The 18,977-nt window shown below is 39.7% G+C and overlaps 1 protein-coding gene across 1 annotated transcript in view; it reads right to left on the bottom strand.

The window, feature by feature from the left end:
• The window catches only part of LOC113025470 (netrin receptor UNC5D-like), a 183,134-nt gene that overhangs the window by 16,271 nt on the left and 147,886 nt on the right, over window positions 1-18,977 (bottom strand). Inside the window, exons 8-13 of the mRNA XM_026173238.2 lie at window positions 18,691-18,723; window positions 15,593-15,778; window positions 10,621-10,770; window positions 9,511-9,729; window positions 8,638-8,722; window positions 918-1,089 (exon numbers count right to left, since the gene is read on the bottom strand). Coding sequence (XP_026029023.1) covers window positions 918-1,089; window positions 8,638-8,722; window positions 9,511-9,729; window positions 10,621-10,770; window positions 15,593-15,778; window positions 18,691-18,723 — 845 coding nt within the window. The remainder of the gene's footprint in view (window positions 1-917; window positions 1,090-8,637; window positions 8,723-9,510; window positions 9,730-10,620; window positions 10,771-15,592; window positions 15,779-18,690; window positions 18,724-18,977) is intronic.

Below are 18,977 nucleotides of genomic sequence, written 5' to 3' on the forward strand. Positions count from 1 at the left end.
ATTCAAAGAATCTCTCTGCCGTTCTGCCAGAGTCTACCTCCCCCTTTCTGTCTGTTGAGTCCTTACTCTTGTTTTCTCTCCTCTCTGCTGGCATATAGCTCCCACCAGTGATGGGTCTTTTGATAGCTTCCTTTTGAGAAATGCGTGTGCTGACAAATTACATCTGTGTAAATGTCACGCAGAGTGAAAGGACCCGGCTGGTAGAGAGTGACAGACCCCCAAGGTCAAGCAAACTCGGTGGCTCCGGGGGTCGCTCTGCCTCAATGAGGTTCTTAGAGGTCTTTGATGAGGTTAGTTAAACATTAAAAAGATCTTAGATAAGATCTCAGATGTGTGTACTCTGCCAAGAAAACACAAGAAAATGAATAGAGGGTGTTTGGAGTGGAGGTGGATGTCTGAGTGTTCTTCTGTGGGTTTGTGAAGTAGCTCTATAGGGTGGAGTGGAAGGGCTTTTCAGAGGGGTTATTACACTGAAAGACCTAAATAAATGGGAAAAAAAATCCAAAAAGTAGCTATCACAAGAATAACACATTTAGAGCAGCAACGTCTTAAATCTTTTAAAAAGCACCTTTGCTGGTTTTTATCTGGTTTTGACCTCATGTTGAGGTATCTGTCTTACATCCAAAAGAAATGTCAGACCAAATGCAAATGACGCATGAGGTAGAGCTTGAAAGGCTAAATTTTATGCAGAATGACAAATCTAAGCTGGCAACCCTGAAATCAGCTCCTTGCCTGCATGACTACAGTTCAGGAAGAAAATTTTCATCAAAGTAGGTCGAAGCAGTTTATCTGATCCTATTGATATTCTGGGCACTAGCGGGAGATGTGTGCTTGTATTTGTTAGCGTTCTGCACTTGTGCCACAGGAGGAAATTCAAACATGTTAACTACAGGTGAAGGGTAACAGAATTTGCTCACCTCCCACTTGTTGTCTTGGATGTGTCTCTTTAGGCGGATGGTCCAATTATCAGCAGCAACTTCTGCACAATGGGCTATGGTCATGGCTATTGGATAGGAGAGGTCAAGGCCTGGTGGGCCGTATGTCACTGCAGGGCTCAAAAAGATCTCTGACCCATCGTCGGACGCAGTACTGTAGAGGTAGAGAAACATATGATTAGAAAACATTTATGGTAAACTTCATGTTTGATCTGTGATCGTGTTAATGAAGCTGGATGGGTTCGTTACAAGTTTTTTAACAAAAACATGAATCACTGCTTCAACAAGCTTTCAGAGTGTGACCCTTGCCTATGAACAAAGTAAACTCAAATCCTTGGACACTCATAATGAATCAATTGCTGACTAGATGACACACATACACACAGATAGAAGGAGATTAAAGCACCAAGACTAATGGACAGTGAGGCTGGGGAGGACAGGCTTTAGCACAGTGCGTGTAAGCTTTGTGGGTCGATGGAGCTTATGAAGCCTGCTCAGGCCAGTCCAGTGACAGATGAGCCAGGCCAAGCTGCTCTTGGCCAGGAGCCCAATCTTGGCTGGAAGCCCCGAAGACTGAGAGTAATCAATGGGACCACCATCAGTCATGCAGCTGCCCTGGGTGGACACCTCACATACACAGGACACGATATTGGTGCTGTTGTCACAGGCACAGCGTGGATATTTCTCAGGGTCATTAATACAGCTGCAGCGAGGAATGACCATGACAAGCCAACACAGATGCATTACTAATGTGTAAGGCGTGAATGGGGCACCACACATCTGTACAAATATGGAAAACACCAACACACACTGAAAGTACAATTTCTATGGACGGCGCCTCTCATGTAAACACATGAGCTACAATGGCCCTCGAGTGCAAAACACTATGTCAAAAAAACAAAACAAAAAACACAACAATGGAACAGAAAACACAAGATACAGTGGGGCAAAAAAGTATTTAGTCAGCCACCGATTGTGCAAGTTCCCCCACCTAAAATGATGACAGAGGTCAGTAATTTGCACCAGAGGTACACTTCAACTGTGAGAGACAGAATGTGGAAAAAAAATCCATGAATCCACATGGTAGGATTTGTAAAGAATTTATTCGTAAATTAGGGTGGAAAATAAGTATTTGGTCACCTCAAACAAGGAAAATCTCTGGCTCTCACAGACCTGTAACGTCTTCTGTAAGAAGCTTTTCTGTCCCCCACTCGTTACCTGTATGAATGGCACCTGTTTGAACTCATCATCTGTATAAAAGACACCTGTCCACAGCCTCAAACAGTCAGACTCCAAACTCCGCCATGGCCAAGACCAAAGAGCTTTCGAAGGACACCAGGAAAAGTACTGTAGACCTGCACCAGACTGGGAAGAGTGAATCTACAATAGGCAAGCAGCTTGGTGTGAAAAAATCAACTGTGGGAGCAATCATCAGAAAATGGAAGACATACAAGACCACTGATAATCTCCCTCGATCTGGGGCTCCACGCAAGATCTCATCCCGTGGGGTCAAAATGATCATGAGAACGGTGAGCAAAGATCCCAGAACCACACGGGGGGACCTGGTGAATGACCTGCAGAGAGCTGGGACCAAAGTAACAAAGGTCACCATCAGTAACACACTACAACGGCAGGGAATCAAATCCCGCAGTGCCAGACGTGTTCCGCTGCTGAAGCCAGTGCATGTCCAGGCCCATCTGAAGTTTGCCAGAGAGCACATGGATGGTACAGCAGAGGATTGGGAGAATGTCATGTGGTCAGATGAAACCAAAGTAGAACTTTTTGGTATAAACTCAACTCGTCGTGTTTGGAGGAAGAAGAATACTGAGTTGCATCCCAAGAACACCATACCTACTGTGAAGCATGGGGGTGGAAACATCATGCTATGGGGCTGTTTTTCTGCCAAGGGGACAGGACGACTGATCCGTGTTAAGGACAGAATGAATGGGGCCATGTATGGTGAGATTTTGAGCCAAAACCTCCTTCCATCAGTGAGAACTTTGAAGATGAAACGAGGCTGGGTCTTCCAACATGACAATGATCCAAAACACACCGCCCGGGCAACAAAGGAGTGGCTCCGTAAGAAGCATTTGAAAGTCCTGGAGTGGCCTAGCCAGTCTCCAGACCTCAACCCCATAGAAAATCTGTGGCGGGAGTTGAAAGTCCGTGTTGCTCGGCGACAGCCCCAAAACATCACTGCTCTCGAGAAGATCTGCATGGAGGAATGGGCCAAAATACCAGCTACTGTGTGTGCAAACCTGGTAAAGACCTATAGTAAACGTTTGACCTCTGTTATTGCCAACAAAGGTTATGTTACAAAGTATTGAGTTGTATTTTTGTTATTGACCAAATACTTATTTTCCACCCTGATTTACGAATAAATTCTTTACAAATCCTACCATGTGGATTCATGGATTTTTTTTTTTTTTCACATTCTGTCTCTCACAGTTGAAGTGTACCTCTGGTGCAAATTACTGACCTCTGTCATCATTTTAAGTGGGGGAACTTGCACAATCGGTGGCTGACTAAATACTTTTTTGCCCCACTGTACATGTGACAAAATATGGGTGCCTGTCAGTGTATACCCCTCAGTCTTTTAGTAGATGCATGTATGGTATACAGCTGAAACGCCTTTGTGATTCTCAGAAAAGCTAACCTCTGACCTTCACCTTGAGGTCATCTGGGATTTTTAGTAGCTGCATCTATGGAATGAATTTGAAAGTCTTTTGTCGCCTTGTTCTTGAGATATTCTCAGACTTGGGTGTCCACACAGCCCACCAGCCTGCCCGGCGACAATACCTACAATTTTTTGGCCAAAGGGTAAAAAATTATTTCGTTTTTGAATGCTGTTGAATTTTGTCAATTCTTTTGTTGTTATTGTGTTTTGTGTATTGTGTGTAATGTAGTTTTCGATCTTAGCAGCAACCGACTCGTGTATAACTAAGCAAAAAGCTACGCCCAAATTATATTCTGATTGTGAGCAAAGTCTTTTTTAGAAGCAGGTCTGGGCACTTGGCAGGCTTCTTGAGGTATTTATTATTATCTAAATTTGAAGTGTAAATCTACTTTCATGCATGTTTGCTGTTTTTGGGTTTTTTTTACACCAGATGCCTTCCTGACACAACCCCAAGGGATCTCCTCCTGGGATCAAACCTGTGACTTTTTGCTTGAGAGGCAAATTTGTCAACGACTACACTAACATAAGTTGTCCCCCCAGACAGCATGTAAATGATCATGAATCATATCTGAGGCTTTTTTGTTCCCACTCCCACTACCATCTCTACTGTCGTATAAATCTGCTACATTAATTCAGGATCCTCTGAGCGTCATGGCCCCCTCACACAGTGTCTCTGACTTTTAGGATGCAGCTCATAGTTTTGCTCACACAATCACAGTAAATGTCAGTGCAGCGTAGAAAAAAAACCCCTCACTAGATATCATACAGTCAGTCTTGTTTCCCAGTAACCAGATTTTCTCAACACAAAATGCACTTTTAATTTTCAAAGGGTGCTCTTGATTGTAGCGCCTGACACAGAAGATGATGATGTAATGGCACTTCAGAAAACATCTATTACTTTTTTTTTTGGAACATTTAACTGGCAGCGGCATTGCACAGTTTAAGCTGACTTCTCATCTTTAAGTGTTAAGCGTATGCACTGTTAGCAAGTAAAGTTATAATGAGCATAATTTAAGCCACAGAAACAACAAGTAAATTTAGTTTTCACAGATTTAATTCAAAAAACAGCACCTGAATTTTTGTTTCTTTTTTAGTTTTCCAGCCTGTCCAGCAAATTACCTGTAAGATCAACCATTTTAGGTGGAGCATGGTGTAAGACGGTGTGTGTATGTGCCTGCATGCAGACAGGGTATGATGTGTGGTTGAGACTGTTCACCTCCTGTTATATTAACAGTTTCTGGTGCAGTGTGATGTGTGAAGCTTTTTTCAACCCTCTCCGTTATGCTGTTACCAATCAACACTAAAAAAATTAAAGAGGTTATGATCTGGGGTCTAAAAATAAAATCACACATCGCAGTAGCACCTTGGCCTGCAGCTGCACTTTCGTGCTAATCAGCCCTTAGCTATGAGGAAACCAAGGTTACCTACTGCTGAGACTAATTATCTGGATTGCCTGCGAGCAAAGATTAAAGATGGTTATTTAGCAACTCTGATTGTTTATATGCGAACAAAGAAATATCATTCCATGATGATGGTTGTGTGTATTTTAACAGTGGAGCCTTGTCTCATACTCACTCTTCTTTTCCTGTTTTGTTTTTTTTTGGTTTAAACAAAACAACATCCAGTGTAATGCATCTTTTTTTTTTCTCAGGTCACACTTGCAAATCATATTTTCACAATTCCTTGTTAGTGTTTGACAGTCTTTCTTTCAAGCTGTCACAGCCGCATGCCGTTTGACGGAATTGCAGAAACAGAAGTGTCCTCATTAGCTGGAATTTTAGCTAAAGGAGGCACTCTGTGGAAAATACAAGCAAGTTGTTATCGGATCATGCAGATTATTTTTGTTATAGTCAGAAAAAGTATTTGTGGTAAAAATCCAAAATTAAAGCTATGCAATGGCTGCATGTATACCTAGTGTGCAGTGCTAGTGCAGTTTTACAAAATGGTTTTTATGTTTTTTTCCACATCTACTATAATATTCCTCACTATAAAACCATCAGATGTTAAAGGTAGGAAACCAAGTGAAAAGTCACAGGATAAGGAAAAGGATCTTAAAGTTTTATAGAAGAATATATAACAAAAGGCACTGCTGGAAGGAAGCAGGAAACTCCACGTTGAAGATTAGAAGAAGCAGGAACAAAGGTAAGTAACACAGTGATGTGACAAAAACACAGACAAAATGCACAACATGAGAAAAGTGGTAACAAAGCACAGGTGAACTCAAGTAGGCACTAATGAGGGCGGAAAGAGATCTAAGGGAGGATGTGAAAATAATAAACCTAATGATGAAAAATTAAATGAAAATTAAATACAAGGATGTAATTTAGGCTAACAAACAAGATGAAGCAGAGAAAGAAAGGAAAAAGGAAAAAACTCAGAAACCAGAGAAAAGTCAACCAGAATGTCCGTGTGTAGTAGCTCATCCAGCTCATCATCCATCGCAGTTCATAGGTTACTGCACTAAAAAAATGACAAATATGTCATGTCTGTGTGAAGGTAGGCAGGAAAGGTGGAAAAGTAAAATAAAAATAAACAGCTTTATTGCAGGTTGCTGACCAAACAGAAGACTAACTATACTGGGGGAAACATAAACTAACGGGGAGGCAAACCAGGTAACAGAACACACAGCAACCTGAGGGTGCGCAGACGTTAATGACACAACAGACAGCAAAGGAAAACACAGGGCTTATATACACTGGGCGTAATCAGGGAATGGGAAACAGGAGGGAGAAATTAGACTAACGAGACAGGGGAGAAGTAAAACTGAACACACTGACATCAGACTGGGACTATCAAAATCAAACAGGAAACAAATCACAAAGACGCAGACTTGACACTGAGAGGCAGACTGAAAGAATACAACACATGGAACCCAGAGACGACAGAGACTTAAGGAAGAATTAACATCAAACTGAACTCATGACCAGAACCCAACTGAAACCTAGAATAAAAATAAGCAAAACAGCGCATCTCAAGAATTAGAACATAAATCATAATCTAGAAAAACACCACAATATAAGAAACAGAAAATGCTGGGTCAAAATGACCCAGAACCGTGACAAAATATGACTCAGACCTCCACACAATCTTAGGCCTTCGATAAAAACCCTGTAGGTGACCATGGTTTGAAAGTTAGCCAGACTTGGACAATGACATCTTGCCAAGGCATCAAGTTCATCAGGATGTAAAATTAAGGTAACAACGGAAGCCATGACAAAGACTTCAAGATTTAAGGTAATGTGAATCTCCTTTAATATTTTGTGCAATGTAAGTGTATTAATGCCAGAAAATGTAAAAACTTAAAAAAATACTTATTTTTCTGACTCCCACTCTGATTAGAACGGTTTTCATCAGCTTTACCATAATTACTCATTGTCAGAGTCAGTGTGAAAAATAAAAAGGTTAAAATCCTAAAATCCACATTTCCATCATGCATTAAAAATAGTAATGCATGATGGAAATGTGGATTTTAGGAAAGAAGGAAGAGGGAAGGATCATTAGGGAGGTCTGAGGGTGAGTTTTGTAGGTCGGGCTGTAGGTTGTAGATACGCACTGGTAGATCGACTCAACCAAAAACAAGTGCCAATCAATTTTAAAGTTTGCGTAGTCTGATGTAACTGACACCAGAGCAAAAACTGCCTGCCTCGTAAATATGCTTGAAACTTTTGCAAGATGCAGAGTATCAGGTGCATTTTGTCCTTGGACAACTCACTGTCCCCTGCTGAGCTGAAGAAGATCACACACAAAACAACCTCGTGAAGCCCAGAGGATGGATGGCAGCTCTCGCGAACACATGAAACTGAGCCCCAGCTGATCGATTCCTATTCTTTGCAGAGGAAAGCATCGTCTTATGTAGATGGCTAAGGTTTGAATGGGGAGAAAGCATCCAATTTCTCCCCTGGACTCTGTGGCTGTCAGAAGATAGGCTTTGAGTGACAGCTCAGTGGTGCACGGCTCCTGCAGCTTCTTAAGCGGCAGCCAGAGAAGTAAACAGCATCGGGCTTATCAGAGCAAAGCAGGAGCTTGGAGGGCAACAGTCTGGCTGAATTGGGGAGACTTAAGGCGGGGGAGTGTGCAACCAGTCTGCTAACTGAGCTCTGTGCCACAACCTATATGTGACCTTTGATATGCTCCCTCTCCCACGTGACCCCAGGCACTAAATGGGTGGGTGGAAGTAAGGTGAAAAGACAGCTGATATTTAGATGTCACTTATGATTCCCCCTTGGACGTAGAAATCCAATTTCATCGAGAATCACTGGTGGTTAGCGGTGTGGTTGGGGTGACAGCTAGCTAGCAGGGCTTCACGCAGTCATACTGACATGTTGATACTGTCTGCTGTGAATCAAGAACATGTCCAAACACTGACATCTGGTTGTCAGATAGCATCCAAAGCTCTGCTGCATGGAATCCAAAGGTATTACAGCCCTTTTGCACCGAGTTATTATCTATCAAGCCCTTTTTTTCCTCAAGTGATAGCTTTGCGAGAAATAAGAAAGTTACAGAAATAGATTTCTGCTTGCAGGTAATAGTCACCCAAATTCTGACACATGCCCATGGCTCTATCTCTGTCTGCCTAATCAATATAACCCATCATCATGACTTCACTAAGTTCATCACTCTAACCAGTCAAAATGGAGAGAGATATTGTCACAGTTACGTATGCAAACACAAAACGGTCTACTAGAGTCACGGAGCGTATCTTCTTCTGCTATGACAGTTGCTTAAGGCAGTAATACAATCTGTCTACAGCTGCCAATGTATTTTGTGACACACCATGTCCTCCCCTGTAGTGTCTGTGAGATAAGCAAGGACCGCATGCCGTGTGGGAACATGTGCATGTGCATGTGTACACTACATGTCACAGCGTAGCCTTCATAAGAAAGGTTTTGTGTTTGTGGCGCTCATTCGGCAAAGGGAGGAGGAGGAGACGAGGTGGCAGGATGAGGGATGAGGAATGTGTTGTTGAAGGATTAAAAGAGAACAGACTAGGAAGCATACAGCACCACCTCAGTGAGAGTCCCTCACCTGCTGTCCTCCTGGTTGATGCTCATGTACATCTCCCAGGTAGTGTCTTCTGCAATCCCCCCGTGAGGCACCAGCAGGCTGATACCTGCAGAGAAGGAGGCATGCTGATCAACAAACAAGCAGACATGCACACTTATGACACACACCTGCTCAGCTGTCAGGTCTGTTTAGTGAAGGTGACAGCCAGAGGGGTGACGGGCCCCAGAAAAAGGTCGCCAGAGCAAGTCCCCTTGTGATTCGATGCTGGCAGCGATCTCTTATTCACAAGCATGCACAGAAGCAGGCATCACAGACATCCTTTCCTCTTAAACACAAAGACATATGCATAACATTCTACTGTATCATAAACAATTACTGCCAATCTAGCAGTACATAAAGCCCCTCAGGGGACACAATGATGAATGTAGGCCACGAGAAAGAGCTGCCTGCATAATGCAATAGACTGAGCAGCACATTAAATACACTTGTTTATATTTCTTCAGCACGCATTAGGTGCTTTAAAATGTTCCTAAAATGCTTTAAAAAAAGTAATTTATTTGAGGAAAAAGTTTAGTATTTTTTGTGATCAAAAACATTTTCCATACTTTGCAGGGTAGGAACCGATTGGCTAAAAATGCTAGTGCTTTTTAACTTCATCATTTTGTAAATAATATTTCCATAATCATGTTGCCTACTCAGTATGTGACTTTTTTCCTCATTTTTGCTACCGATCAACTCTGACAAGGTTAAACAACTTAAAAAGTGCAAATGAGAACAACTTGTTTTTATAGTTTCTATCCTCTGTGAATGCTAGCTGAATTTGGAGGAACTGAAGTCGACACATGCTCTTCAGCAGGAAGATATTGAATGATAATTGCCTCATCGTACACTCACCTGTGTTGGGTACCACGAGCCTGCCTCCAGCATGGCCAAACACTGCAGTTGCTCTGTGCAGAGGCAAGCGGGGAGTCAGAGAGACGTGTGGACTGAAAAGGTTTTTGCCTCTTCTGCCCAGTGTTGTCCCCACTGCAACCCCTCTATAGTCTGGAGCCAGTCCCCTTGGAAATGTCTGAGGGTGGGACATGACGTGGTACTCTGCCCTTTCCGTCACCCCTGAGGATACAGTGAAAGCTCTGTGACATTAGAATTTGTGTAGCTTTAACACATTTTTTCAGGTCCAACAGTCAAACATCCAACAGTAGGAAAACAGCCCTTTAAAGCTTTTTAAAAGCTTGCTCTTGACTGCAAAACCAATCACTCTGAAACTGTTTACTAAACCCCTGCTCTAAACAGTAACTGTCCAGCCAAAGCTTAGTGAAAACCCAACTAACAAGTCTCAAGAACCCTGTCACTGTCAAGCTTTTTGCCTCAAGGTAAAAAGTGTATGCCTGGGGCTGTAGTAATTGCAACACTCTGCACTTAAATGAGTTCGGGGGGTGGAGTCTTTCATTTATCTGGAACAAACCCATAAAGACAAGAGCAATGGGGTTTAAATTGTGTGTCTATCTGCTGTAATGTAAGCTGGCATAGTCTTCTGATCATCATTAGCAAATTCTGATAGTATGTAGGCAGCCAAATGGAGATATGACTTTAATAAGAATATTTTTCTTTATAAAATCACACTAAGTACAATAAAAAGGCTCTTGTTTTTCGACATTTCTGACAATGACTGTATTGGACTAAGCATCTACTTTTTTATACACTGTCTAAGTTAAGGACCAATTATTTCAAAGATCACCTTAATTTTGAATGCTAATCATGCCACCAAGGGAATAAAAGGCAGCAACCAGCACTAACAAACAACAACATGAAGTGTTGAGTGTCTAGTTCGTGATGCACTGAAAATTGACTTTCCTAGAGACTGCCTTAGGAAAAAACAGATCCAAAGTAAGATTATCTGCCCTAGTGCATCCACAGAGCCGTTCACTTCTCTGTGAGACTTGCCCTTTCAAAAGTAACTGAGTACCACAGACATGGACTTTCATAAGAGTTCTGTTTTCTAACCTTTAACCTTAAGATCAGGCAACGGGTCAAGGAGTGAGCGCTCAGCCATTAGCTCCTTGTCAATGGAGTCCTGAAAACACATGGGGCTGGTGTAGGTACGTGACACTGTCAGATCAGGTTGCATGGATGAATTAATAAGCAGAGGATTTGCTGAAACACACACAGAGAAAAAGCAAATTAATGTCTGCAATTACACATGAGAGCCCACATCATCAATAAAAAAACAAAACAACCTGAAGAGTATGTCATCACAAATATGTTTTCTCTGTCCGTGGCTGTTGCTGTAATACAATGAAAAAAAGACATATATCTTAGTGTGACTCACTTAGAAGTGACACTGTTATTGATTTTTTCTATTCATTTTCTACTGATAACCCAATTTACAGCTAGCTCCATAGATTTGTGGACAACACCTCAGTGAATTTTGAATCAAACAATTAAGATGTGACTGAAGTGCAGACTGTGAGCTTCAATTGAAGAATCAACTGTTTAGTTAAGTAATTACAATGATTTTTTTTTTTAAATACATATACTCCATTTTGAAAGGCTAAAGTAATTAGACCAAAGTAATTAGATAACTGACTGACAAACCAGGTCAAGTAAGACATGTCCCCTCAGTTTTTCCAAGACAAATTATGCAGATAATCATCTTAATTATGCAGAAGATGATTTCAAATGCTGAAATTATGTTTGGAACTTTCCAGATGAGGCCCCTAAAAGACTTTGATGTTATTTAAGGTTGTCATTAGGTTGAAAAAAAAAACCAATAAAAGAGAAGGATAAAATTTTTTTGTGGAATATTATTAAACACAGCAAAAGGCCTCAAAAACACAGAAGACATTTAATGCGGATCGTAGAATTCTTTCTATGTTTAAGAAAAACATTGAACCAAATCAAGAATATTATCAAGAATATTATAGAGAAACCAGGCATCATTGTCCAGTTAAACCAGTTAAAACCACTGGTTCACTCAAGAACAGGAAGGCCAAAATAAAGCCAAAATTAACTTGCACAAGAATGATGGGATTAGTAAAGTTTGGAAAAGAAAGCAAGAGCTGGATGCAATTATGAAATGGGCACGTATACACATGCTTTAAAGCTACTGAAGACAAAACTGAAGTCACAGAGACCACAAACAAGCAGCAAGTAAATAACTTATTCAGAAATTCTTAAATCTGCCCCTAAAAAACACCCACCGTATTCTAATAGTTAGACTAAAACTGAAACCGATGGAATCTAAGCTAAAACTAAACTGACAACACTGATCTGACTCTACAATCTAACTGAAAAAAAGAATAAATAACAGAGATGTTCTCACACTGGTTACTTTTCAGTGCTGTATATAAACCGACTGATTAACACACATCACAGTTATATGGTACTGTGTAATATACCTGTATGTCCCAGTATTTGGGATAAAGGAAGTATGTCTTATTCTTCTTATGTCTATATAAGACATTAGAATATATTAGATACTTTAATAGCAATAACTGCTGCATCAAACAAAGCAGCATTTTTGATCAATACACGAGCAACAACAATAATACGATTTATCGGCTGTGTTAATGAGTTTAAATAAAGGCCTGTGTGAGAAGAATTTCTGTGGACATTTGAATCAGTCAGTGTGACAAGTGATCCAGCTGTGCAGCATGTTGCTGATGTAACTAACGCTGCTTAAAACTGACTCTAAAAGTACGGATTTCTCATATGACAGCTATGGCTCCTTCATTCTCACATCTTCTCTTCGCATCTCTCTCTCTCTCAGATCCTCGCTGGGAGGAACTAAGAGGAGAAGAGATGAAAGTAAAGAAAGGCGTGCAGAGACAATGCCATAATGAACAGCACCCATTGACAGCTGCTTCCAGCAAGCATTAAATAAGACCTGAAGACACTGAGTACACAGTGTGTGTATCTCCTGATGAGCAAAGTACTGTAAATTGGCCAATAATTTTAATGGGTGAGCTGTTATTACAGTTACTCATAATGAAAAACGTGACTGCAAAAAAGTATTGAAATGAAATGATCGTGATGAAATGATAACTGCAGCAGCATACAGCAGGGCGCAACGTGCAAGGAGGGGAGGACATGCAGAATGTTATGGAGGCTTGGCTGTTTTAGCGCCTCTAACACAGTGAACAGGGACCAAGATTAAAGCTTTCCCTGCCTCCTGCTGTGTTATCAAAATGAACTTTATTATGCCCTGCTGAGGGCTGCCGCTGTGGCGACCCATAATGCCAGCCTTGCAAAAATATGCCTCAATCTGCCGAGTAAAACAGCATGCTACGGCGCTCTGATGTTTCTTCGTTTAGTAACACGGGACCGCAAACGCTCCATTGTGGTGCTCAGCGAAAAAAAGAGATAGCGGTAATAAATTACATTTTTAATTTTGCAGACGTGAATTATTAATTGTGGTTTTGTAATAAAATACAATACCAAAAACTGAGATATTATCTGATAACTTTTCAACTTCCTTTCAACTAACTTTTCAAGTTATGGTACTTAAGAGGAGGCCTGAGTAATAATAGATAAGAGTGAAATTATACATTTGTTTAGAGTGCACAATCTGCTTGTTACCATAAGTTTATTGCTTGCTGAATATGGATGTTTGCAATAAAGTAATAAATGCAATGCATGTTTTATAGGTTAAGCTGTAAATTATTGGACATTTATTGCACTACAGCACAGACAGAAAAAAAGCTTGAGATGGCTAAAGCAAACAAACAGATAAACTCAGTTCTGGCCCCTAAAGCGTGTTAATAATTAATGCATATATATCGTACAAATAAATGTATTCATATTTCATAAAGATGAATAAATACAGATACATAGAAAACTGTATGGCTTGCATAGATCTTTGGTGTTATTTACATAGAACCTCATTATATAACTATTCTACTTGCTTTAGATGTAATTTTTTGCCTTTCTGTTGTTAGAATTTTTTCATAAAGCACTTTGCAGTATTTCTCTTACAAGGTGTACCAGAAACAACATTTTACATTATTTTTATTTATTACATTATTATTTATAATTAAATAATAAACTAATTCCTATTCCAGTTCATCACCATTGAACTTTTGGGGGTGTGTGTTCAGTTATAATAGCCAGCTAAAACGTTAGCAGCAGAGTAAAAAAGGAAATCAAGGGTCATCATCAATAGTTGTGTCCTAAGCAGCTCTAAAGATGAGGTAAATACAACCTGAGATAAGCAACAACTCATGACATATTACACAGTGTCATTATTAACAAAAATTAAACACCTTTTCTGCTCCTATAGGAATTACGAAGGTAAGGAACCACCCAGTGCTACTAATGAAAAGCATTTAATTGACTGACAATCAGGAAGGGTGATCTCCATAAAAGCAGCAGTTTTGGAAGTTTTCTGCTCTGCAGCTTTTAGGTGTTAATACACCTAAATGCTGCCCATGAATCTGGGAGAAAGATAAACAGTGAAAAAAGTGGAAAACAGACCACCCAACGACCAGAGCATGCAATGCTCATAGAAGCTACACAAAACCCAAGAGCTATGTCTAAGACTCCACGGGGCTCAGTTAACATATCAAATGTTAAAATACGTGACATTGTAATTGGCTTGTTTAGAAATGTTGCGAGGAGAAATCTTCTTCTCTAACTGGAGATATTTGACCAGAATATACAGTGCTATATCTGATAAAACCAAACACCGCAAAATAGCACAAATACCTCACACCAACTGTCAAGCACGATGGTGGAGGGTGGATGATTTGGGCTTGTTTTGCAGCCACATGGAACTTTGCAGTTTTTGAGTCAACTTTGAAGTCCTCTGCAAACTAAAGTATTCTGGCTGGCCCAGTCAAGGTCCAGACCTCAAACCAACTGAAATGCTGCAACAGGACCTTGAGAAAGCTGTGTATATACAAGTACCTCCAACAACTAAAGTTAATGACATGGTGTAACATGTCATGTGTTGTTCATCAGAGGCTTTATCAACACAAATTTATAACCTGGTGAGGAACAGAGGACTCTGTATTATGTCCTAATATGTAAAATGTTAGAAATGAAAGAGGATGTACTTTCCTTTTTACATGATTGTATGTCTATGTCGTATTCTTTTTCTGTGTTTTGCTTTTATGTGTGTGTTAGAATGGCTATTAATGTCAAAGACAATGCCAGCTCTCTGCACTAGCAGGCAACAATTGCAGCTTTAATTTTTAGGGCTTTCTTTGTGGTCTTTTAAACAGCCAAACTGAAATAAAAAATAAAAGTTAAAAGCAATAAAAGCACATGCAAAATAAAAACATAAAAACAAGCTATTTTGACGCTCTGGTTTATAATGTGATGCACTTTTAATTGCACATCATATTTAACTGTTGTGCATGTTAGCTCCATCTGTGGCAGGGTGGGTGTAGAGGTGTCACAGAGATTTTGTCAGTTGTTATAAACTGCCTTTTTAAGATCTTACTGCAAAGTCCAACAAACAATTTTTTAAAAATATCTTTACATGGAGATAAGGCTCTTCAAGAGCAAATAAACAGTGTTTACATATTGGAGTTTCTCTGAGTTTCCAATTGCATTGTGTACAATTTGTCTGTGCTTTTAAATGACAAGTTAAAGACTGTGCATATCTTGTGTAGTCTTTAAATTCTTCTTTAAATAATCATAGCTGCAATAGACTTCAACAAATTAACTTCTGCACACTGTTAAGCTAGTTCACATAATGTGCATACAGTGAAATGTCAAAACGCCAAAAAAGATTTCCAACACAACATGAATCCTCAATTTTTACAAGGAGCTTTATAAAGGATGCATACTTGGATTTAAAACCAAATTCAGTTGCCTTTTGCAGGAAAACCCCCAAATCCATCCATTCTTTGCTGCTTTTGAAAATTTCACGTTTAGATTTTTGTACAAAGTTCTCATTTGGATTCAGTGTTTTATGACACAATTTCGAGGGCAAATTGTCTCTGATATTTGAGAGCCACAGTTAATGACTCACCTTGACGAGAGGTCTTGAAGCTGAAGGACTGAAAGCCTCCGGTGAGGGCGGAGGAGTCAATGACATCCACACCGTACTCACTCTGGCTCCTTCGGTAAAGAGTGACAGCGACGATGAGCAGTACAACTGTCACCACCCCTGCAGCCAGGCCTGAATACAGGGCAACATCACTGCTGTTCTCCACACCTTGAAATGTCAGAATGAGTGAAAAAAACAAACAAACATGATTTTGAATGTCCATATGAACACAATCAACTTTTTGGGATTTCCTTATCTGGATGATTGAGCATGCATCAAGACTTCTTATATTTGCTTTCGGAGTCTCTGTGGTTAATTAGGATGCTTGGAGACATTCTCTCCCAAAATAAACTGGAAATCTGTGTTGCTTAGTAGCGCTTTTATCGAAGTCTACCTTGGTTTCATGCTACTTTAGTGCATTTTTTATTTTCTGTTCTTTCCATGATGCACAGCTTCATTGTTCCATTCCTCAGTGTTAAAGTTACTAATGAGGAACCTTGGAAGGAAGGCGATTATAATCAACCCAGCACCTGACTGTCATTTCAAACACTGCTTGGCTCTGGTGTTGGAGGCACTCTGTGTTCCACTGGGATAATGTGACAAAACCAATTCATTAAATTAGCTCATCGGCAGCGATTATGCTCTATCTGGTCCCACCAGTATTGCGGCGTCCAACTCCACAAAGCAAACGAATGAGTGGGGAAATAAAGGAGCTGCTAGCTTGTTCTTGAAAGATAATGAGATCTGCACTAAAACAGGACATGCTGAGAAATCCTCTAAGTAGCCTGAAGCTCAAATCAGGAGAAATTGACAAAATATGCAAAGCGGTATTAACAGCTACAGTAGCAGGTTAATTGAGGGCTTGGGAAGTTTTTGGCAGCCTGGTCGCATTCTTTTTCCCATTCCTGACAAACAAGAAGACATAACTATGTGAAAGGACAAGTCAGGAAAACATGGGCAAATTGATTTTTCTCTGTGCAAGCTACGCAGTAGCATTTCCCTACACAGCAATAATGCATAAAGCAGTGGATTTACAGTGGTTAACCGCAAAGAGCTCAAACTGAAACACAATGCCAGATATAATCAAAAATAAGTAGAAGTGTACAGCATCATTAATGTAGGAGTGAAACTGAGATAATAATGGCAATAAAAGCTGGGACGTTTGATACAGCTTGTGTTATTTTTACAGAGACTTGGTAACAATCCAAGTCAAACAACATACAGCATGTGGAAACGGATGCAGAGTGTAAAGAACACAGCAAAAGTCACAATGCACTTTATTTAAATATTTCAGGAAATGAGATAAGAAGCATCAATGACAAATGTTTGGTTAGGGAAACAAACGGCTAAGCCAAACAACCTTTAGAAATGAATTTAATTTGCCATTTGTTAATATTAATCATCATTATTCATTCACGTGTCATTTGATGTGCTGTCTGTTCGTCAAAACATATGTATTTAAATAAGCTAATTCACAGTGAGTCATACAGCGTTATTCTCTATGGCCACACCTGTGATTTACCACTTGGCAGCTTATTGTTCCTATTTCAGGGCAATTCCCTCTCTGAGGGCAACATTAGTAATTTGTTAAGCTTAACCAGTGCCAGAACCAAATGGCTGCTGATGAGCGTGGTGTTTTCTTGTAACTATTCTTGTCAGCTAGAGAATTTCTGTCACTCCAACAGTGGGATTATGCAGCCAGAGCCAGTCTCTTCCTATAAATGCCATTAATGACATCGCACCAGTTTGCTGCTATCAGCCCAGAAGGTGTTTACAAGACAAAACTCAACTAGGTGTGAATGGAACTACCCTCTGAAAATAACTTATTATACCTGCATTTAACAAAAAAAGCCTAAATTATACTTTAGTTTTAGAAAACATATTGGGCTTCGTAATACCATCAGTACATGTAATCAGTACATCAGTACATTAAAATTACATGTAAAACTGAGTAAACATATTGAATACTTACTGTAATAGCAATGCAATGGTAATGATATTAATAATGTTCCATAATCAGCAGTGTTATAATTGATATTCATCCATGCTATTGTATGAACAATTGGCGTCTCAGAGATACTCACAATGTTTCCTGCATGAATGGCACATAATAATGTGTCAGGTCTTACCCATAACTCACTGTATTTTAATCTAAACTATAATTTGCCTTCTACCTAACACATTAGTATTGGTGCTATAACCTAAACAAACAGTTAAAACAAAACTGAAAACTGAGTGAAACATCAGTTTTAACCTTATAATAGACATTCAAATGATATTTAAAGGTACACTGCATATTATAGTCGGAAAATGTTTTTAGAAACAAACTCTTAACCAATATGTAAACAAACAACCACTTTGCTTACTGGTAATCATATATGTGTTGGTGTAAAATAAAGATGTGGTTGTTTTTCTTTTTTTAAATAAATCTTTCCATTTTTTCTAAACTTCCACTTTTATTTAAAACAAAATAATTGGGAGTGTAGATTTTTTTGCTACCTCGTGAAGCTCTACCCATCTATCCTTCAAGCTCTTGCTTTCAGTTTTCCTCTGTACTACCCAATCATATTTACATTTTGCCAATTAACCTAATTAGTTGAAAATTTGTCTCTTCGTTGTTCAGCTCACTTTTCCAGCCTTTTGTTAGCCTCAATTTAAACATTTGATATGTGCATATAAAATTTGAAAACCATTGTATTGTGTGTTCATTTACATTTTACACGGCTTCAAAACTTTTTGGTTAAAGTGAGGATGCTGTCTGGGTAGAGCAGACAGATAATTAGGATGTTGGACTTGCTAATGTAAATTCAGCAATTCTTATTATTGTAGTATATGTGGACTTTGTGTCAGGGAGGTTCAGGTTAAAGGGTGTTTAAAAATGCCTAGTTTGAGTTGTTATATACTCCTCTGTTGGGTTTTGTTTACAAAAGTTCAGAGTTGCAAAATGTGTGAAAAAAACTTTTGGTCACACCTTTTTCTAATCCCAATCCCTAATCTTGCAATCGTCCAGGTCACGGCTGGAGAGAGTGATATCTTTTAAATAAAACATCAGCAAGAAATGAAACTAAACAGAAGCTCACCTTGTGGCTTGGCATCATGCAGCAACTTCCGATCTGCAGAAACACACAATATCATTTAAGCGTTAGCTGATTCAATCACTGCCTGCGTGCAAATCCACGCTGGTGCACACTGTGTGTGATGTATGTGAAACAAAGTGTTTGAATAATGAAGACGGATGAGGGCGTTGCTAATGAGCATGATTATCATGACGATCATGATCTAGCCCACACTGCCAAAAATTATGAACAGTAAGTCTATGATGACACAGTCAATGAACACAATGGGACTGACAGTAATGGTGCTAAAC

The sequence above is a fragment of the Astatotilapia calliptera genome, chromosome 7 (assembly GCF_964374335.1).
Source record: "Astatotilapia calliptera chromosome 7, fAstCal68.1, whole genome shotgun sequence".
NCBI classification, from domain to species: Eukaryota; Metazoa; Chordata; class Actinopteri; order Cichliformes; family Cichlidae; genus Astatotilapia; species Astatotilapia calliptera.